At 39.0% G+C, this 23,645-nt stretch overlaps 2 protein-coding genes across 3 annotated transcripts in view; both read left to right on the top strand.

Annotated features, from left to right (window-relative positions):
• The window catches only part of mkrn1 (makorin, ring finger protein, 1), a 53,406-nt gene extending 39,207 nt beyond the window's left edge, over positions 1-14,199 (top strand). Inside the window, exons 6-8 of one of the 2 annotated variants that reach the window (XM_080051324.1) lie at positions 4,911-5,021; positions 5,502-5,646; positions 12,814-14,199. In XM_080051324.1, the coding sequence (XP_079907450.1) occupies positions 4,911-5,021; positions 5,502-5,646; positions 12,814-13,029 (472 nt within the window). In that variant the 3' untranslated portion in view covers positions 13,030-14,199. The remainder of the gene's footprint in view (positions 1-4,910; positions 5,022-5,501; positions 5,647-12,813) is intronic. The other variant, XM_080051325.1, reaches the window with a different exon arrangement.
• A 337-nt stretch (positions 14,200-14,536) lies between these two features.
• Positions 14,537-15,685, top strand: tmem121b (transmembrane protein 121B; the record flags this gene model as incomplete). Its single annotated transcript, XM_080051081.1, has 1 exon — positions 14,537-15,685. One exon carries the CDS (start codon positions 14,537-14,539, stop codon positions 15,683-15,685), a length of 1,149 nt encoding a protein of 382 aa, XP_079907207.1.
• Positions 15,686-23,645: the final 7,960 nt, after the last annotated feature.

The following is a 23,645-nucleotide window of genomic DNA, read 5'->3' as shown; positions in this document are numbered from 1 at the left end:
TCTCATGAAGTACAGCAGCTCTGACCCTTCCTGTACATAATGTCAGTCAGTACGTTTTATATGCACAGTTTAGTCCAGCTATGGCTATAGCTGGACAAATAATTGAGTTGGACTGCTGTCCTTGTCCTAATGTACAAGAACAGGAGGGGGATCTATTAATTGACTGATGTACAGTACAGGCCAAAAGTTTGGACACGCTCAATGCGTTTCCTTTATTTTTTGACTAGTTACAATGTAGATTCTCACTGAAGGCATCACAACTTTGAATGAACACATGTGGAATTCTTTGCTAAACCATTTCAGGTGACTCCCTAATGAAGTTCATTGAGAGAGCACCAAGGGTTTGTAGTGCTGTCAAAAAAGCAAAGGGTGCCTACTTTGAGGAATCTAAAATATAAGACCCATTTAAGAGTCATTTCACACTTTTTTGTTAAGTACATAATTCCATATGTCCCTTCAAAGTTTTGATGCCTTCAGTGAGAATCTACAACGTAAATAGTCGTGAAAATAAAGAAAACGCATTGAATGAAAAGGTGTGTCCAAACTTTTGGCCTGTACTGTATGTCCACCTCCGCTACGATAGATGGCGATAACCTCCTTTCAGCTTGTAAGTATTGGACACTTTTCAGGTTGACCTAACTTGCTAGCAGGCTGCTAATGTTTACACAGACGCTAACTTGTTAGTGCGACTAACGATGAGCGAGCGTCAAACTAGTACCATGTCGAGCGGTGATATGGATAACTTTACAGCTCTGTACATTGCGTACGCGCTGTACCCGTGCACAGGTTTCTAGTCCAGCCTTTGTTGTTGTTGTTGTTGTTGTTGTTGTTGTTGTTCTGTTAGCATTGAATGCTTTTCGACTTCAGGGTCAAAGCTCGGGGTTGGACACTGTGGAGCATGCTCAGGGCGCCTAGGCCTGTCAGAGTCTGATTGACTGTATACATGCAGGAGAAGCCGGCTCCCCCCAGCATTATCTGGTGTTTGTTTTGGTTTTGAGAAATTAGATTAAGTACACTTTCTGTCAGACTAACATGTTTACATGCATTTTAAAAGTCTGGTTCGGGCTCAGTCGGACTAACACAATAAACCGATTTTCTCTAACGTCATGTAAATGTAGTGAGTGTTGGCCGACCAGTCCAGCCTGTTGTCCAGCTGCAGCCCCAGATATTTGTATGTCCGGACCACCTCCACATGGACCCCCTCCATGGACACAGGTTGATTCCTCCTGAAGTCCACCATAATCTCCTTGGTCTTGGAGGTGTTCAGCAGCCGGTGATTTGACCTGCACAACCTATTGAAGTCCTCAGACAGGCTCCTGTACTCCATCCCTTATACAGCTGACTATCATTGTGTCATCCCACTATTTCTGAATGTGACAGAGCTTGGGTGTTATACTGGAAGTCAGATATGTACAGGGTAAACAGGATGGGACAGAGCACAGTGCAGCCCTTCAGCCTGACATACTGTGGTCTCTCTCTCTCTCTCTCTCTCTCTCTCTCTCTCTCTCTGTCTCTCTGTCTCTGTCTCTGTCTCTGTCTCTGTCTCTCTCTCTGTCTCTCTCTCTCTGTCTCTCTCTCTCTGTGTGAGCTAGTCTGTTAGCCACCTCACCAGGTGTGGGTCCACTCTCATCTCTGTCAACTTCTCTCTCAGGAAGGGATGCTCTATAGGCACCCAAAACATATATTTTCTATACATGCACAACCAGAGTTTTGGCAGACCACTGGCTCTGAAATCATTTCACCAGCTCATTATGTTATTGGCCTTTTATTGAGCCCATACCTGTCCCTAAAATGGTTTTGGCGAGTCATCTATCAATTATTTTTCGATTTATTAGGCGATTAATCCAATCTTTTTTTTTGGTAACCTAATGTTTATTTTCTGGTAAGTTGATTACTTACTGGTCTGTTGATTACTTACTGAACATACCAATAACTAATAACCATAACTTCCATTAATATTTCAACAAAATTTTAAGATGAACTATGTAACTTTGGGTGTGTCAGAAGTGAAAATTTTCTAAGGTATATTCTCATAACTGTTTGAAGTTAGAAAGCTTCCTGAAAAGTTACTGTGTAACTGTTGTTGTTTACAGCAGCAGGGCCCACAGTTTGGTTTACAAACATATTCTAGTCTTACGTTTGGTTCCACGATCCTCAAAATAACCTTGTTTTGATTTATGATGATATAATTATTCAATACTAAGAATTACATGTAGAGAAAATATCTTAAGTAAACTAGCTGAAGGCTCTGCAAATGTAGGCTCCCCCTCCAATTAAACTGCATAGTGCACCTTTGAATTAACATAACTTCCAACATGGAAAAATGTCCACCTTAAAATCAGCCCAACATACAGTGCTGCTTGAAAGTATGTGAACCCCTTGAGCATTTTGGAATTGTATTGAGTTTAACCACTGTTAATTCATTTGTATCAATACCAGTATTTTGTATATGAAATAACAGATGTCTGTTTATCAATTCCACATTTTTCTTTTCCGGAAATCAATTGTTAAAACAAATAAAACTAATTATTTGCCAAATGTTGTATGTGCAAAAGTTTCTGAACACTTAGCTGCATTGCTTAAATCGAGCAGGTAAACACAATCACGTGGGCCAAATTGGCCACGTGATTGCAGCACTGTGTATGTTGCAAAAAAGATTTAGAGGCATGTATTATTAAGATGAACTGAACTGTAGTGTCGGTGGAAATGGCAACTCTCTGGTTGTTTGAGGTCAGAGAGCAATAGGATTTTTTGTTTAGAGATGTTGATCCAGTGATGATTAGTTTAACATATCTATTTTCCATTACATGGTTCTGCCAGTACTCTGCTTTTTTTTGGTTTTCCACTATGTTGCAGTGTTAGAGCTGGCTGTCTCTCCAGTCTTTGTTCTACTCTTTGTTTTAGTTTCTTTCAAAACTGGCGTGGACAACCAAGCTGTGTTGGCTGGACCAGGTACAGCCGTTGTTCACCTTTGTGGCAGATTTAGACAATAAAGCGCGAGCTGTACAGGGTCACACAGAATGAGAGAGTGTACCAGCAACTCTCTGGATGGCGGTGTATGTACAGAAGCATTTTGGATAAAGGTTGACTATGAGAGCTCATCCCACCCAGGCCATGACCTGTTTGAACTGTTGCCCTCTGGGAGGCGCTACAGGGCAATCAGAGCAAAAACAAACAGGCTAAAAAAACTCTTTCTACCCCAGAGCTGTTATTGTCCTAAATAACTCAGAATTATAAATTATTGCATTATCATACCAATCTGACCTCTACAATTGGCTGACATTTATAACATTTATGACAATAAAGAGATTCTGATTCTGATGTTGTTTATTCCTTAAGAAACAAAGTATAGTCGCATAAAAACAATCCCTCTCAATGATCACTTCTGCCCCACTAGAATGTGTTGTGTTGATCTGTGTTTATTTGGTTTTTAAACAGAAGATTCAGACTGCTGTAAATCATTGGCGCTTTTGATCATATTGGGACGGAGAGCACGAAGAAGTGAATTTTGTTTTGTTCTTTATTTTTCTGAGGTGCTGAATAATTATAATTCAGAGCATCAATACCAGCAGGATAAATGATGAAATATGAATTGATGGTATACTTGTAATGGTCTTTTAAAAGGAGACTCACCCTATAGAGTTGGATGAAATAATTTTGAAAACAGAGTGGGATAGTACAATTAACTTTTCACATGGCCAGATAAATCCAATTTGTTATAATTCTGTTAAAGAAGCAATTTAAATTCCAGTTGTTTTCAGCATGCACAGACTCAGAAAATGGTTACTATTCAATTTAATAGTTCAAAGAGAAAAACTGCATTTTTAACCTGTAAAGACCAAGATTAGATGATCCTTTTATTTTTTTGAAGACATTCAATAAATTGAAGGATATAAAGGGTCAAGTTCTTATGGTGGGAGATTATAATATTGCTTTAAACTTTATATTAGATCAAAAAGGAAGTTCTCATATTAACTCTCAGCCACATGCCCTAAAGAAGATTGTAAATATTCTAGACGCATTGGATTTTATCTCTCTGTTGCTCAAACAGGAACACAGTGGACAGTTCAAGGATCGTGTGAACCTTACGAATAGGATTACAATGCTATGAAACTAAGATACTTGCAAAAATGTACTGCTCATAGACTGAAGAGTGTGCTAACAAATATTATTCATCAAGACCAGTCGGAATTTATGCAAGTTTGTTTTATTGTTTATAACATGAGACAGCTGCTGGAGATGGGGGGGAGGGGTATATTTGTAACACTAGGGCGCAACCCTGCTGCAGAACCTCGTCTTAAGTCCCTGTGAGATGATCCCCTATGTGTGTTAAAAATGTAGGAGGGGTGAGCTAAAATGTGAGTTCGAATGCCATGTGTGTAATTGACAAAATAAAGACCTAATTAACTTAACTTAGAAGACCGCTGTACAGTGAATTACAATAAGTTGAAAAAGATGGATACGATTTAACAAACATGGCGGGGGAAATCATTGAAACTATATGGGAAGAATTACGAATATGAACACACCACCACCTCTAGTTAGGCAATAGTGATCCTTGAGAGGGATTATTTTTGTGTGATTCTATACCGCATAGTCAACCTTTGATATGACATGTTAAAAAGATGTATAAAACAATAATATTTTATTTCTGAGTTGTAAACGACCGAACGGTACTTCATCCAAAAACTAAATGTGACAATTATCGCACTTAAGAAGCAGCTAACGTCACTATGACGAGCAGCTACACAGAGGCACCAGGCTACTATCTTTAATGGAAAAATGCCTGATACCAAAGGAGAGTAGAGTGAGCTGGCTCCATGTTATGGAAAAGGGGCCAATAGAGTGCAGAGCATAATTTTTATGACAATGTTCCAGGACTCTTTCCACCTCCTTGTTTTTCTTTGCAGATCTTGCCCAGAGTGCAGAATAACATCCAACTTCGTCATCCCAAGCGAGTACTGGGTGGAAGATAAGGACGACAAACAGAAACTTATTCAAAAATACAAGGATGGCATGGGGTACACAGACCATTTCCACTTTTCCCTTTGTTTTCTGCTGGGGATCGGGGTTACCCTATTTTATAGCAACAAAAAAACAGCAATTTTGTAAAACAAATGCTTATTATTATTTTATTTTTTACAACAATCTGTTTTACAAATGTTTTTTACACCATTATTTTACAATAGACCATTTCTTCTTCTTTTTGCCCATTTTAAACATCACCTATTTGGCCTGGGACAGGCTGTTATGAGCAGTCTACCAGTAATCTAAACTCTACAGTGGATCTTCCTGGGTTTTTGGAATAACATTTCCGGTGCCTCCTGGTATGGGAAGTCAAACACATTTGACCCATTCCTCTATTTTCTAGCAGGCTGCAAGAAGGTCTCCCAGCAGCCTGCTGTGGATGTTTGTCTTGACCTGCACACATACACTACATGTACACGTGCGTGCTTAACTTAACTTAACAGTTTCTATTCTCTTCCTTTGGTCTTGTTCAGGACTAAACCATGTCGATACTTTGATGAGGGCCGTGGAACATGTCCTTTTGGCTCAAACTGCTTCTACAAACACGCCTTTCCTGACGGCCGGCTGGAGGAAAGTCAACCCCAACGAAGACAGACGGGATCCAGCAGCAGAAACCGGGTAACATTCGCTCCTAAAAACTATTCATTTCACCAGCAAAAATACATTAGTTCTGCCAAGATTAGAACAGCTTGTGTTGTGATGAAAGCATAATACTTCAGTCCAACATCATGACTTGTAATTATTTTTCTGAAAAAGGGGAACTTTGTCAAAAGAAACTAGTCTCCTTATTACAGTAATGCCACGTCCTCTACTGTAGCCCCCTCTGCTGAATGTGGAGTAGAAAGTGTAATAACAAGCAGGGTGACACGCTTAGGTGTAAAGCATGACAGTGATGAAGGTTCTTAAAGGTATAGTATTTGTGGGCAGCCCATTGGCTCACCGTGCAGAGAGTAACATTAAGGCTGAGTCCCTGGCTCTCCTCCTGTTGGGTCCTTTCCCCTCTCTCTACTCTCCTTCCATACCATAAAGTATGTTTAGCATATGCAGAGCAAATGGTTCATTTGTTGACTCAGTTAAGTTGGTAACGCTTTATATTAAGGTTCTTGTTATAAGCCTTAGTTAATAGGTAATGAGGACCTTATGAGATGCTTATTAACATTATAAGATGCTTATTAACATCAGTTTGTGTTAATAAGACTATATTTAAGTGTTAATAATAACACAATAAACATGTTTACTGTGTGATTATAAGACTTTTACAAGCACTTATAAGAATCTTCTTAACTATTTATTGATTGCTTAATAGCATTAATAAAAGCCCTATGAGTTTCTGATAGCTGTTAATAAAAGCATTACAAATCCATCTATTGAGTCTTACTAACTTACCTATTATGTCATAGTTAAACCTTTACTAAGGATTGTTTGTTGCTTTATGAAGGTGAACACACCTTTATTATTTGTTTATTAGCAGTTAACTATGTTCTAAGAACGATGCTTATTAAGTCCAATAAGTCCTTTATTAAACAGGTAATAATGCATTTTGAAGGTACCTGATCTAAAGCGAGAACAATGCTTATTAAGGTTAATACGTCCTTTATTAAACAGGTAATAATGCATTTTGAAGGTACCTGATCTAAAGCGAGAACAATGCTTATTAAGGTTAATAAGTCCTTTATTAAACAGGTAATAATGCATTTTGAAGGTACCTGATCTAAAGCGAGAACAATGCTTATTAAGGTTAATAAATCCTTTAATATACACTTTTTAACAGTTAATAAGTACTATATCTTGTCAAGGTGGATACAATGTGAATTAAAAAAACTACATGTAAATACAATGTTAGAGAGGTGAAGCACAAAAACGTACTTTTAAAGAAAAAAAAACACTTAACTGTGCAATTGTAAACATGTTTGTTTGTTTCCCAGAACTTTCATGAACAACATTTTACTAAATGTAAAACAATAAATACCTTTGTAAAATAAAAATGATGCCTGACATCAATTCAAGTGTCCAATGATTAAGACTATTAATTTAAAATATTAAATGAATAAGAACAACAAAACAATTAAACGAGTAGAGCAAAAAAAAACTTTCGTCAAAGTAGCTGTGTATCTGTGTATCTGAATCTTATGGCAGTGGGGGCGGGACCCGATAAGCCTTTGGCTTCTCCTGCTTCCCTTCGGACGATAACACAAAGTAATATGTATGAATATGCAATGAGAAAATTATGTATTATGTGTAATTGTCCGGAAGAATAATAATAAAATAAATAATAAAAAAAAAACTCTGTTGTAGGTAAAACAATATAAAACGACGTGGGGTTGTATGAGTTGCTTCTGCATATTGAATCTGTAACCTTATGGAGATGGCAATCCTCACTATAAGAATTTGGGCGAGATGTTGCTGTATCAGAAGTCAGCATTATACTGTTGCAGATAGGGCAAGCAGAAAACCACATACAACTAATAGATGCTAACCCAGTGGTTCTCAAACTTGTTTTGTCATTCCCCACTTTGAAGGTGGGAATATTTTCAAGTCCCACCGTTCCCCGATTGTGTCAACAAAATAGTAAGAAAATTGGTCAGGTTTAAATGTTTAAAATGTATTGAAATAAAATCAAGTAATACAATTCAAAAATAGATCATTTTATATACAGTATGTGGTAAAAAAAAAAAAAAGCCTTCTTCTGCTGGCCCCCTCTGCAACAGTACAATGCTGACTTCTGCTATACTTCCTCTTCCTCTTCCCATCGTCTGAGGAGGGGTCAGAGGAGTCGGAAGACACAGACTTGACTCTGAGTCGGGCTTTTCCTTAGCCTCAGGGGAAGGTTGAGTCAGGCTGGTCTTTCTTGTTACTGTATAAAGACAACACAAAGAAACATTGATCACAATTAGACAGATAGCAGACAGGTTACACTAAGCATTTAAGTCATTTGGACATGGAATCTGCAAAAAGGGGTGCAGTATCAAAGTAAATATAGTCTGTAATGGTGAAAATTGTTCGAAAAAAGTAAATATTTTCTTTCATTCAGATAGTTGTCCCTTCAAGAAATAAATCTCTCTCCGTTGTCAGGTCTTTTATTTTTACATCCTGGCATTCTAATTTAAACCTGGCCAGCTCATGTTTATATTTCTGTAGACCCAGTTTGGCAGTTGGGACAATTTGGGCAGCATCTGGGTCAGCACAGAAATAACCATTTAGCATTACTTAGCCCCTTCCTGACAAGCTAGCATGACACAACTGTTAATAGATACGTTTGGTTGCAGTTTTTATGATAGTGTAAGCTAAACGTTAGCTCAAAAAGGAAGCTCACCAAAGCTTCTGAAAGAAAGTAATGTAAGCTAGGCAAACAACTAGCAAGCTAGAACCAGCTAACGTTACTATAACATTACATTCTTAAACTTACCAGAAGAGTCATCCTCCAGTTCGGACCTCACCCTCTTATTTTTCAGAGACCTGGTTTGGGGTGCTGACCGTGCTGACGACTCCGACATGTTCTCCTTACTTTCGTGTAACACTTTGTCAAGCATGGCCGTCAAGCTGGCGTCAAGCCATCAGCGACTTGCATACACGGAACTTCCGGTTTTACAACTACCTTCAAAATAAAAGCCCTTTAAGGATCTGATTTGAGCAAACCGATCATACGAGTCATATTCATCATAGATTGTGAAAAATATACTACGTTCTCTGGGCATCTAATTTTAACACTCACTCAACATGTGTGCGCACACATAGAGGTGAAATAATCACTTCAGAGCAAAAACAAATATATTATGCACTCATTATGCTACATGCCAAAAGACAACATTTTGGAAAGAGGGATGAAAATCAGTGACTTTAGCCTACGAAGATATGGCGCTGCAAACCAAACTCAGAAAACTTATTTTTGAAGGTACTTCAACAAGAAAAACATTAAAGCAAATCAAATACCTTCACCGCTCTAACATTGTATTTGCATGTCGTTTTTCTAATTCTCATTGTATCCTCCTTGACAAGATATAGTACTTATTAACTGTTAAAAAGTGTTTCATAAAGGACTTATTAACCTTAATAAGCATTGTTCATAGAGCATAGTTAACTGCTATTAATTGATTAATAAAGATGTGTTTACCTTCATAAAGCAACAAACAATGCTTAGTAAAGGTTTAACAATGACATAATAGGCAAGTTAGTAAGACAATAAATAGGTTTGTAACGCTTTTATTAACAGCTATCAGAAACTCATAAGACTTTTATTAATGATATTAAGCGATCAATTAATAGTTAAGAAGTGTCTTATAAGTGCTTATAAAAGTCTTATAATCACACTGTCAACATGTTTATTATGTTATTATTAACACTTATATATAGTCTTATTAACACAAATTAATGTTAATAAGCATCTAATAAGGTCCTTATTACCTATTTACTAAGGCTTATAACAAGAACCGTAATATAAAGCGTTACCGTTAAGTTTCTTTCTTTCTTCGGAATTCATTCTTCTCATATCCCCTCTCAAATCACCACACCTACAGAGGGTGTCCTCACAGAGTCAGCAATAGAACAGCGCCCCTGGTGCAGTATGGGGTTAAATATCTTGCTCAGCGACACAATGGTAGAGATGGTGGGCACAGTAGATGTAATAGCAGCCAACACTAGGTTTACTACTACTGTCCAGTGCCGGGGATCCAACCAGAGACCTCATGGTTCACCCCTCTTTACTTTAGGACAGGTGTGTCAAACTCATTTTGGTTCGAGGGCCACATACAGCCTCTCTGATCTCAAGTGGGCCGGACCAGTAAAATAATGGCAAAATAACGTACATATGTCAAATCCAAATCTTTAGCTTTGTTTTTCAGTTATATGCTTTATAACTCAGCCTACATATGTAACCTACATTATCACGGATCACAAGGGATCTCTGTAGCCCCCAGGAAATGTCTTAGTAAAGGTTGCTGCTGGCCATGGGAATAGGAGGTGAGGCGCGGAGCACCGCAGCAAAAATTTTGGGGGTATTTTGCTCAAAGATGCCAATACGCACTAATGAAATAAACAACTGTTTATTTGAATACACAAATACAACAGGCACTGACCTTACAGTTGTCCAATTTTGTTTACTATATGTACAGGGACACATTTTGTGCAAACATGCAGACAGTACAAAATATAATTAAATAAAAGTGCAACTTCTACTGTTTTGATTTATTTTTAAATACAGAGGTTATTTGTTGTTTTGGAATACATTTTTCCCAATTTAATTTAATTTTAATTTTAATTTAACTTACTTTTTTTTTAAATGCTCAGAAATGTGTGCTCTACAAGTTGCGGGCCAGATGTTTGACACCACTGCCTTAGACACTTGACACAATCAATCATCAATATTAGCATGCGATTTGGCCACATATGTTGGCCTATTTACAGCCCTCAGAAAACTGACAGCTCTTCTTAGATGCAAGTTCATCAATTCATGGCTTAAAATCCTGAGCTGTAGAACTTTCAGCAGACATTCCTAGCTGTAAGCCACGTAAGTTTCCTAACAGTTGGGAGCGTATGTGACGTGCAGATATGGCACAGGCTCCATGAAGAAGAAAACATTTTTTATTTTTTCCAGAATTGATTCAAATCGGCCGAATTGATTCGCGGGCCAGATCAAAACGTGTCGCGGGCCAGGCCTTGAGTTTGACACGTGCTTTAGGACATCCTACCACCCCATTTTTAGGAACAGCTTCTTATGTAATGCACTAACAATACAAATATATAAAGATGGTCGTGGTTTAGGACTGTTGTATGGAAAAACATTTACATTTTTAATAAAACAATCGTAATCATTGCATTTATAAGGAAAATTGTATTACATTTTTTCACATTTTGGTGCAAGCAGGTTATTATTTAAGTTTGGTTAACGATGCCCTGTTGGAGCAACAACCACATAATCAGTTTAATCTGATCTGTCCTGAGTATAATCAAATAAAATGTTTTATATGACATTTGGTCATGGTCATTTAGTGTTGATTCCATTTCTTAAACCGAATTAATAAATGAAATTAAGAAAAAACCTGTGTTATCTTTAGCGGTAAATAGTGTAAAGATGTGTGATGCACGATAGAAGTGTTTTCACATCAGACCTGTTTTATTCAATATCGTCTTCTCTAATAAATTCCAGCTGTTTGAAACATTCATGTCTATTTATGTTTATCTACTTCAACTTCATCCTTTGTTTGATCTGCCATTTGGAATATTCTAATATTTTGAGATGCTGGATTTTTGATTGTTATGAGCTGAAATACGCAAAATTGCCGGAAAAAAATGCCCAAAATCAGGAACCTTTTGAATTAAATTACAGAAAAAATAATGTGCTTTTCCATGATATTCTAATGGTATGAGATGCACCCTTAGATTATCCCTCTGTTCCAATACCCATACTTCCATACTATTTAGTATGCCAGAAAAAGATTTAGGATGTCCCAATACGTGCTCGTCAATTGTAGTATGCTGAAAATGCATTCATGCCCCACAAACTCCAATAGCATTTTGGAGTATTCGTCTTTATTCTTGACATTCCTCGACATAATGAAAACAAATTCCTTATCTGATTTTTTTATTCTCTCCTGTGGCCCTAAACCTCTTCTGTACTTTAGTATGTAGTTTAGTAAAAAAAAAAAAGTATGTGGTTTGGAACGCAGGGACTGTTTCTGACAAACGGAATTAAATAAAAAAATTATGAAATGTAGGGCCCAACCGATATTGATTTTGGAGTGCCAATGCCGATTATTTTCAGAGAAAAATTACGATTTAAATCGGCCGATTAAAAAATCAAAATCAAAATCTCCAAAATATATATCGAAAAAATTTACTTTTTTGAACCCTTAAATATATATATATACCTTTTACTGTTGAAAATATGTACTTTTTCTTTATTGCAATACGCATTGTCTAAAAAAAATTAAGTGTAACATATATGTCGAAATTCAGATATTATGCATTTTATCTTACTGCACCCAACCCTCTGGAACTCCCTCCCCCCAAACATCAGCATCTCAGACTCAATAAACTCATTCAAAAGTCAACTCAAAACTCACCTCTTTAAGGAAGCATAATGACACATGACTCCACTCCAAACCTTATTTAAATTTTTTCTGTATTTTGTTTTCTTTTTCTACATGACAATTATATATGATTCTCTATGATGTAAAGTGTCTTTGAATGACCTCAAAAAAAGCACCAAATAAATTCTATCAATTATTATTATTATTATTAACAGTCAAGCGATGACCAATGCCTCTGCTATTGGTTGCAGGGGGAACTTTCAAGTGTAAATTAATCCAATGTATTACAACACACCTGCTGCTGCTGTAAATAGGCTATAGCATTAATGCTATTCGTTTAGGCTACCTCCAGGCCAGCAATACATTTCACACATGATTGCTTGAAAAAAAATAATAATAATCGGCAAAAAAACGTCCGATGCTGATAATTCCGAAATATGCGATAATCGGTCGGGCCCTAAAATGTAGTTACTTGGTCTACTTTGTGAGATACCTTATATCAAATCAAAATATGATACCATGTCAAAGGTTTAAAATATTTTAAAGTTTTTACATACGAATATGAGATGCTGAGGCATCAATTTGCCCAAAAATATGCATTACTGTCTAAAATGAAATCACAGTTCAGAATAGCAACATCATTTCAGCTGACCATGTATATCTTCTCTTGGCCTTTCATGTGAGCAGGCTTAATGGCTGACATATTTCCCCCAGCATACATTGCTGTTTGTGAATAAAGCTCTCCCCCTTTCCCCTGCAGAGCTCGCGGCGTGCCCCGCTGTGGGACATGTTAGATGAGAGGGAGAGCTCTGATTGGCTGGACACAGAGGACGAGGACATGGTGCGCTTTGAGCTTAGTGAGATGCTGCTGATGTTGCTGGCTGCAGGCACAGACACAGACGACAACACTGACTCAGAGGATGAGTGGGACTTGTTTCACGAGGAGCTGGATGATTTCTATGAGATTTACCTATAGCAGCCCTGCCTGCTCACCTCCCCCCGCCCCTGTGTGTACTAGACACTAGAATGGACTGTCTTGTGCAAGTGATGGACAGTAGCTTTCCCCACCCCATGTATTGTGGCAGTGCCTTTAAGCAGGCCATTAATAAATGAACTTATAAAAGAGAAAGAAAAAAAATCAAATAAGTCGGTGCGCTCGTGCTAAACATTTTCTAGACATCTATCCTTGTGAGTCTATCTTGTGCGGTTCATGTTTAAAGGTTAAATAATAAAATGACAAAAAACACTATAAGATTTAACAACTTATTCTAATAATGCTAATAAACATTGTCAAGTTTATTTGTGGCTGTGGGTTTGACCTGTTTATCATCTGCTTACTTCTGAGACAGGATGCACTCAAACTTCCCCTCAAGCATTTACTCTGATGGGCATGTTGTAAGATTTTGACCTGTTTTTTGAATGCTGAAGCCTTTCTCCCCTCTATTAAAGCTGCTGATATATTCTGCTGATGTTTAGAACATTTACCATAATAATCTTCATGTTGTGCTGTAAAGTACTAACTATGTTTCCTAGAAACCTAGTGTATACTTGCCTTTTCCAAGAATAAAACACATTTAATAAGGCATAATGGAAGACAAGCAGCCCATCAAACCCAAACGATCCAAGTTGTTTGTGGGTGTTTAAAGCAGGGTGACCAATAGCCCTGATTCTGCATTAGCCATCTTTGTAAATCAGACATTTCAGACACTGAGTGGCTCGTTTGTGAAATAATATTCAAAATATTGCAGTGCACCTACAGTAAAACGTTATGTCTGGCTTTCCAGATCCTTCAGTCTGTATGTCTCTACCTTCCTGTGTCATCAGCTTCTTCAGTCAAATCTAAAAGAGTTTTCATTTGACATGTTTTCACTTGCACCATCCTGAATCTGACTTAAGGGTCAGTCCTTCCTCTAAAGCAGGTTCAAGAGGTAACACCTGATATTCCAAACATGTCAGCAGACCTGGAGTGTACAGAACAATGAATTTGAGAGACTTCATTTCCCACAACACCTGTGTGAAGCAAAGATTCTCTGAGGAATGCGTATTAAGCTTAGCTGCTCAGACTCCTGATAGCTGATCTCAACCTTTTAAATGTCATTGGAATTCATATGTTTATACTGAAATGTGTGTTTTCTATGTTCTACAGCCATCCATCCTAACTTGAAATTAAAGTTTATTATCAATCTCTGTACTGTGTGGAGTTCAAATCTTTTTGGTTGTGTTGTCTGTCAGAAATATGTTGTAAAACATGTCTGTGCTCCCTTTTAAAATGAGAAGTTAACCGAATGAGCAGTGAATACTTGTAGGTCCTATCAATGCATTAGAGCTGCACTGTGGGGAATGTGAAACATGTTGCTCCTAGATTTATTGAAGCAGCCTGTAGTCCATTCCATCAGAATCCATGCCTTTCTTTGCGCATGCCTCCTTCTCTCCACCTTTGAAAGCGTCTGGAAGGAAGAAAGGGAGGTGACCGCATAAATACAATGATCTCAGAAACTGGGAACGACAATCTAAAGGCCGACTATCTCCGATCCAAAGCGACCTATTGCTCCGATTCCTCTTTCTCCTCTTCTCCGCCTAGCGCGAGGCAGGACAGCGGCACGCCCAGCAGCGGCAGCAGCATCATCCCGGAGGAGAGCGGCAGCATCCAGCGCCTGGTGGCCGCGGCCTGCATCATGACATCGGGGGAGTTCATCCAGAGCGCTCCGCTGCTGGCGCACAGATCCAAGAGGAGCCTGCTGTACAAGGCGCTATGCTTCCTCCTGCTCATCTTCCAGGGCGGCCTCCTGGACTTCTACCTCATAGTCTTCACAGACCTGTACTGGTGCTCCTGGATCGCCACAGACCTAGTGGTGATCTCAGGGTGGGGGATTTTCTTCATGAAGAACGCGCGGAGCAAGAGGGAGCGGGCCTGCGGCTTCCACCAGAAGGGCTCCATCTTCGGCTGCAACCTCGGGGAGTTCACCTACGCCTACCTGGCCTGGCTTATCTATGTCATCGCCTGCACCCCGAAGGTAGTGCTCATCCTGGAGACTTCCATCCTGGACCTGATCGCGCTCAAGGTACCGTGCGGAGTGACCGGCTTCAAGATTATCTTGCTGCTGTCCGCGCCGCTGCTCTACTGCCTCATCAACTCCATCATCGAGGATTTGAACGGGGCGACGCGTCACCACTCCCACAGCCGCTTCCTGAACACGTGCCTAGACCTGCTGGACAGCTTCACACTGCTGGACCTGCTGCTGAGGAACGAAATCCCCACCGTCTACCTAAAGTACACCGTAGTGTCAGTGTACTTCGTGGCCTTGGCCGTGCCAGTCATCTGGCTCTACGAGCTGACGGCGTCGGAGCTGCGCTGCCGCTGGCTGTGGGCGCGCTTCTGCTCCGGCCTGCTAGTCAACGCACCGCTACTGGTGGTCAGGTGTTTCCAGGTGTTTGTGTTCCAGATGCCTGTGTCGGTTTTTATGTTTAAAAACCTCTTCTTCCTGCTGTGTAACTTCATGGAGCTAGTGGAGCAGTGTGTGGAGGTGCGCGGGGTCCGGAGGCTGCCCCCGGCGCAGTTCTCCCACTGCGTGTCCGAGAACGACATGTGTCCGCACGGATACGTCAACACGCTGGCTGTCACCGCGTCCTAGAGCCCCGCCTCCCAAAGGGGTAAAAGGCAGCTTGACAGACACAGCTGGACATCGGGAAAATTCAATTACGCCCAAATTCTAACCCAACTTCTGCTTCCAGATAGTGGCTTTGGATAAGAAAAAAGCACAGACAGCAATGTATCAACTAAGATAATTCTCCCACGAAGCAGTGTAGGGAAAAGTAATCTAAGCCTACTTTAAACCATGAAAATAAAAACTTTAACTAATTATCAAGCAAGCTTAACTGAGAGGGTCACTTTATCCTTTGCAAAAATAAATGCAACACACAATTTGTAATTTGGCTGAAATGATCATTTGCACAATTTATATTCCTTTTGTATCAAGTGCAAATAGGCTATAACACAATACAAATAAACCGCATTAATTCAATAGTCTACTAATGTAATGAAGACAGTCAGGAACCCAGTAGTCTGGCTGAACCATTTCCGCCAGCGTCTATCGCTAACAACGCTTCGCCTTCATTTCCTGTTGCTGGCGTTCCCGTATTGAGCTCCCCCTCAAACTAGGAAACAATTCGCTCACAGTCAACCTGTGTGCTTCTGTGCAGCGCTCTCCCTCTCTCTCTCACACACACACACACACACACACACACACACACACACACACACACACACACACAGGGTGTGAGAAGTCACATTACTGTAGACAGAATAAGTGTGGCGATACTTTGGGATAATAATATCGGCGGCGGCGGTCCGGGACGCTGCGCAGCCTAGCTTAGCCTAGCCTAGCCTAGCCTAGCCTAGCCTAGCTGTCCAACTTCATTGTACAACTTCCCCCGGGCAGAAATACCCTCATAAACTCTGGAAAATGAAGCGTGGTGGTTTGGATTGAGCACCGGACCTTATAACCAGCTAGATTAAGATCCGCCGTTCCCTTTCTTTGGTGATTTACAGGACAACGGGCCGCCGATGATAATGTTACCAAAGATAACACTGTGTGACTACGTGGCTAGTTAATTCCGGTTAAGTTATCCCGTGAGCTCCTCGGGGGCTAAAGTGTATGGTGTCTTGACATGCTGGTTAGAAAGCAACACACTATGTGTATTCCTTTTGTCTTTAATAGTTTTTTTGTGGCGTTTGCGGGTTAGATTTAGCCATTTCTCTGACAGCCTCTGGACGTGAAGACGTTCCATCAGAATAAGTTCCCCCGCGGCACTATTTTGCGACACCGCTGCTGTTTCCCGGGGTTAGCCCCGCCCTAGATGATTGTGATTGGTTTAAAGAAATAAAAACAGGCCAGCCCAGTTTCCCCCCCGAATAGACGGCTCTTTGGTCTGGCTTTGCGAGACTAGGAACCCAGAGACATGAACGCGCTGCATTGTGTCTGCCGGGTCCAACGCAGACACTGAGTGCTTTGGGTAAATAAAGGACTGACTGTGATTCACTGCCAGAGCAAACTCCTTCACCAATTAACATCTGTACTTTTCAATAATTTATTTATTTATTTATTGTTAAGTTGCAGAGCCATCGCTAACAAGCTTTAAAAAAAGGAAGAAAAGACCAACCTCCACTTGTTACAAGATTGTGCGTTTTGATCCCCATCTCCTCTTGACCACAAGACAGTAACTGCTCCCAGTAGCCAGTCCAGCGCTTGGTGGAAGCAAAAACCTTGAGGAGTGTTTTGGATAAAAACGCTATATAAATATATCCAATTACTTTGTTTTTTCAGTCTTGTATAACATATGATTATTTTCTACACAGCCTGTCAGCTCCATGATAAATGTTGTGTGCAGATGTACAAATGTGTATTTTTACAATGGTATCCTACACACAGCATTTTAAAGATGCCAAGCACCATCTGCAGAGTCCAGTTCACTGCTACAGGGGCCTTATAACGTAATGTTAAAAGGCCTATTTATAAGAAAGGGTCCCATGACTAAATCAAAATGCACGTTTAAAGTATAGTGGTGCATATTTTAAAACACCTTATAATAATACAATAATAATACAAAGTGAGGCATTCAAAGGGGGCTTAGGCTGACCAGCTGTGTTTAATGGATAACAACATTAGGTTCACAGTTGATATAACATCACATCAGTCCAAAAAAGTGCAGATTATTGTAGGCTAAAACCTTTCAAAGCAAAGTTTGATTCAGTGTAGGTGTTTGCAGTGTATGTTGCTATGTTGGCATTAAGCTCAGAAGTGTCTCTCTGAAACCTTACAACTAATGAATCTTTCAGAGTATTTTACCTGGAAACCTAATGTTTGGTGGCTGATGACATGTTACATAGCAGGCGAATGGATTCTCTCATTTGTGGACATGGAGGGCATCATCGGTACTAGCCTTACAATGCCACCTCTTCACAGCAGTCTACAGGTGCTAGAGTCAAGCCCAACAGCTGCAATCACTTTTCACCCCTACACTTGAATGGAATTGGGACACAAAGCAGCTGGACTGTGTGTAGCGTTAGGACAAAGTCCAATTTGAATAAATCAGCAGGGCTCCGCCCACAGTGTTTACTATGGAGGACAGTGTGTCTGCTGATACTACCTTAGTATCTGGTGCTGACAGTAGAGCAGAAACATATGTGTGTAAATTAATGCAATCCACTCAACAGTGCAAAGACAAATATGTTACCTACAGCCCTTTTCAAATCCACCCCTAGCCAACAATGGATATTGGTTGTGTACTACTATTTTACTACTAATGTCAGTTTTTGGATTAGGAGTCCTAAAAGATCGCTGGCTACTTTTCACTTTTACATCTCTCAGTTTATGCGCCATAGTTCTCTGGGTCACTTTGGTGCCAGGTGCCAATTTATCCAAAAACATGTTCTCATAAGCTACAGTATTTTCCATAAGCTAACAGGGATAGGGTTAAGGTTACCAACTATACAAAATGCTCGGCAGCTCTCAAAACTTTTAAGTCATTTTCAACACACCTGTGTGCCAAGTCTGGGATAGACTCTAACTTTCTTAGAACTTCATAATATATGGAATCCAAATCATCTCAATAAATTGTATTAAAAAGAAAAAAGGAAATGAGTTGTAACTACCACGTAAAGCTGAACTGATAAATCAGTGATTCTTGAGAACCGGGACAAAAGGCCGTCTTCCATATGTAACTGCTGTTATGTTTAAAACTAAAAATATTCAAAATTGTAGATGTTATTAGGGATTAAGGATAGAATGTCCAGAGCACAAAACCCCCTAAAATTAAATTTTATCATTATTATGTCAAATATATGAAACTTGTTATCTTCTCACGACGTCCAAAACAGTGTGTCCTCCGAGAAGGTTTCAATCTTTCATATGCAATAAAACCTATTAAAAATGTACTTTAATAATTAAAATTAGCTTTTTTCATCAAAAGCAACACTAAATAATCTCTTATATCAATAAAAACAGTTTTTCTACAACACGTTCATGTTTTAGAAGGATTCTAAGTGGTGGGACCACTTTACAGTAAGTCAACACCGTCAGACATTTCATAATGTAAAATGTAATAAAATCAGGCGAAATAAGGGGCAGCTGTCACTTTGAAGGACCTCTTGTCAAATTCTACCTCTGCAGAGTACATTAGAGTCAGACAGGCTCTGAAAAGTGTTGTAGTTTTAGAATATTTTACATTCCGAATCTTTAAAGTCCTGTGTCACAACCATGATATGTCAACACCGATTTACAATTTCTGAAGAAGTTATTTGAAATTTTTTGATAATTTTATTTTCCTGAAGTAGTTCATACACCTATCATCAACAGAAATACCAAATGGCTACTAGATAAATTCCATTTGTTATGTTTAAGAAACGTTAAATATGTCAACACCGTCAGACAGGAAATCTGACGGAGTTGACATCTGACGGTGGTGATAGGCCAATGACGGTAAAAAAAACAAAAGCTGGGAGGTTGTGTCAAAGCTTAGCTCAGTAGCTTAGTATGTTGGAAACAAACATGTAATTTAATTTGCCGAAACATAGGGTTTGTATTTTTTCAACATTACACTCTGTTTTGTCCCACTTCTCAAGAATCACTGAAATATGTTTACATTAACAATGAATTAGATGTCTAATGTAATGTTGCAGTTGATCTCAGTTATACAGGGCCAGCATTCCCCCTCTTATCAACCTGTTTCCCTGCAACAGCTGTTGATCAGGATAAGGGCCCACTGACTAACGCACCATCCAAACCTTAGCCCCATGTATTTCAATGGGAAGTAAGTGCCTCTCAAAGCATTGTGGGAAAGCTGATAACGCGCAGCTGACCAGCATTGGATCAAAATGCTGGTCAGTGGACTGAATGTGACTGTTAGGTCTTTAGTTATGTGCCTACAGAAAGAAAATGGAAGCACATTTGACCCACTGTGCACCGCCTGCTCAGCGGCACACAGTCAGAGACTAGTGAACATAGAGCAGCCATTAGCAGGTAAAGAGACAGAAATTTGTCTCAGGAGTTGTGGGCTAAAAACTTGTGTTATCTATGGTGGCCCTGAGAGCTCACAGTACTGCAACTTACGAAAACACATGCAAGAAGACAAAACACAAGCAAATTAAGAAAACATCTTCATCAATTTGACAACACATGCGCAGCATTTAGAAAACGCGCAGCAAAGTTCACAACAAAACACATTACAAAAAACGCTGCAAATAGGCCGAAACCCAACGGAAGTGCTTCCGTAAGTGTTTCCAGAGGACACTTAAGTGTGATGCACACGTCTAGACAGGCTTGTTGTTGACAAGCACCAGATTTCGGATTTTGACCATAGATAGTAGATTTTGACTCGCTGAACGCTTTCCGTCAGTGGTGTTGGAAAATGACATAAAAAGTAAGTGTTTTTGATTTATTTTAACATTGTGATCGCATGATTCAGATATTAGCCGATTGTAGTGATCTGCTGTTAAACTTCCGTTAGCCTTTAGCTTGTAATTAGCCTGCCAATTCTAATAACCTGATGAAATAAATACACACGGTTAATTCATTGTGAAACCATAGATTGTGTAACAGCAGATCACTACAATCGGCTTATAGCTGAATCATGCGATCACAATGTCAAAATAAATCAAAAACACGTTACGTTTTATGTCATTTTCCAACATCACTGATGGAAAGAGTTCAGCGAGTCAAAATCTAGGCTACTACCTATGGTCAAAATCCAAAGTCCGGTGCTTGTCAACAACAAGCCTGTCTGGACGTGTGCATCACTTTTAAGTGTCCTCTGGAAACACTTACGGAAGCACTTCCGTTGTGTTTCGGCCTATTTGCAGCGTTTTTTGTAATGTGTTTTGTTGTGAACTTTGCTGCGCATTTTCTAAATGCTGCGCATGTGTTGTCAAATTGATGAAGATGTTTTCTTAATTTGCTTGTGTTTTGTCTTCTTGCATGTGTTTTCTTAAGTTGCAGTGCTGTGAGCTCTCAGGGCCACTATCCCTGGCCCAAGTGGGACAAACACAAAATAATGGTTTAAGTAGTCATAATCATACTCTAACTTTCTAACAGCCTTTCTACCAAATCTGATCCAATGGCACACAGTCAATAATATTATCGTGTAACTGGCTTTAAAGAAACAATCTGAGAAATACACTTCGGGACAATTTACATGTTGCCTGTTTAACAAATCTGATTAGGGCCAGTGCTCATTTGGGTCATTTTAGTTGGCACCAAGCTGTAAGACGTTTGGACAAGTAAAGTTAAGTGCTTGTTTCAGTTAATGTTTGTAGCATCTAAAAAAAATTGTTACCTAGATGCTAGGTTTTTACCTTATAAAAAGATAATAGTAATTATTATTATTATTTCCCCTGCTACCAGCCTTTATGCAAAGCTAGGTTTAACAGCCTGTTTGTACTGGATGATGGACAAACATCAGCCTTTCATTCTTCTTTGGGTAAGACAGTCAAACAATCTGACTATAAAAGTTGTGCTGTTCCATTAAAATGAACCATAACATATAAACAAATGTTTTAGTTGAAAATCAATTTTTTAATTTTGTAGTTTAGGCCAGTTGAAATGGGAGACAATTCTAGACTCCATCTTAGTGGATCAGTGAATTATTTACAGCAGTATATTTACCTGACTGACATTTACCTGTTGAATACAGGTAGGTACAGTAGAATGATCACTGCCCTCTATGACAAGCTCTACCATTAGCTTGTAGTAAAGTTGTATCTAACAAATCAAGCTGATCAAAGTATATTAGGGATGTATTATGTGTCTAACATTTAACCGGCCATCTCATAACCTCTGACATATGGATGTTACTGCACTGTAACTGTGAAGGGAGCTGTGCAATTTCAGTGTGAGCAATGTAAGACTGATGAGCACAAGTTACACTTTACTAGATGACAAAAAGGAACCCTATTATTGACATTTTCAAAGTATACTATAATGTTTCATATATTTACCAAGCTTACAGGCAGCCAGTAGTTTCTAGTCAGGTCAATACAACATTGGAATTAAACCTGCAGTCTTGCCACCTTCAGTAACATAATGTAATTTTTTTTTCTTAAAACCATGCTTGTTTAGAATGCACCAATTAAGTGCAAATTGATTTGAAAAGTCTGCACTATACACTATATGGCCAATTATCTATAGGCTGTTATTGTAGGTGTCCGTTTTTGCTTCAGCACACAGTTCCATTTGAAAAGTGTTTTATATTTGGGGAGAGTCCTCTGGTTTCAACACAAGAATACTGCCATGCACAAAGCCGGCTCCATAAGGAATTGGATTTTCCAGTTTGGTGAGCCATCCAGCATGAGCCAGGCCTTATCAACTTGACATGTGGCTGGAATGGTTGGGTGTTTACAAACACTAATACTGACTGAACTGAACAATCTGATAATCACAAAACAAGAATAAAGCAACTGACTTTGTTTTTTTGAAACTTGTATTTTAATGGACAAAATGTGACGTCCTACAAGCTCTCTGCAGGAGAATGTCATGATGTATTGAAATTAACTGATACTAGTGACCAACTGGAGCAAAGCAACCTCAAAACATGTAGTTTTTTTCTAGAAAAATGGCCATCATTCATGCAAATTATATAACATTTGTAGGTAAAGAGTTAAAAAGAACATGACAAAACCTTGTTTGCCCTGTCAAACAAGTCACCTGTTATTTGTGAGTGTAGGTTAGCCTGATTGCAGCCAAGCCTACCCTAACTGTTCTGTGTGTTAGTGAACATAGTGTCATGCACAAACAACAAGGATAAGGATCATATGATTATTTTTGTACAAATACTATTATTCCGGAGGTCTAATTTATTCTCCAAAATTAAATAGATTATTGGATCAATAAATATTCAAAATGTAAAATGTTGCTGTTGTTTGTTGGAATTGTTTATTGACCCTTCAGACACTGGTGTGGGACAGAGCTACTGCCATACACACAATGTGAAATGTTGAATGCTTCACTGGTTCTCTCTGCTTTGTTTCTCAGATTGCACTCAGAATGGCTTCTAATTGTTAATTGCTGGTCATATCTTGCCAAAGTATTTATTATGTTATATTTTATAATATTTTGTATTATTACCTTGTGCCAGTAACCGTTTTACATATATATCCAATGCTATTGGAGAGGCTCTCTTACTATCTTTAATTTGGATTTTAACATGAAGCTTAGCACATAGTGGACTCATAAGCAGGACCAATTGTTCACACTAATCTTTAAGCGGTAGTAGTGTGCCCATTTACCTGCACAGTACAGAACTACACTGAAACTACCAAAGGCTTCCATCGACAAGGATATTGAAATAAGCCAATTATGCAACACCCATTCAAATGTGTGTTCTTCTTTTGCCCGCGTACAAAGATAAACACAAGGTGTGCAATTTGAAAACTCTACTGTCATATATTATGTGCTTTACATTTCTTCAAACTTGTAAAGAACATTTGTGTTGTATACAGATGGAATTCTACCTGTACTGTTAAGTGGTGTATATCTGTACTGATATTATCCAATGTATGTACTGTAGATGTAAGACAGTATTATGTGGTTGAAAGATGAA

This window comes from Ammodytes marinus (assembly GCF_949987685.1).
Source record: "Ammodytes marinus genome assembly, chromosome: 22".
Lineage (NCBI taxonomy): Eukaryota > Metazoa > Chordata > Actinopteri > Uranoscopiformes > Ammodytidae > Ammodytes > Ammodytes marinus.
Note: the sequence above shows the minus strand (reverse complement) of the source record. Positions and strands in the feature narration are given on the sequence as shown.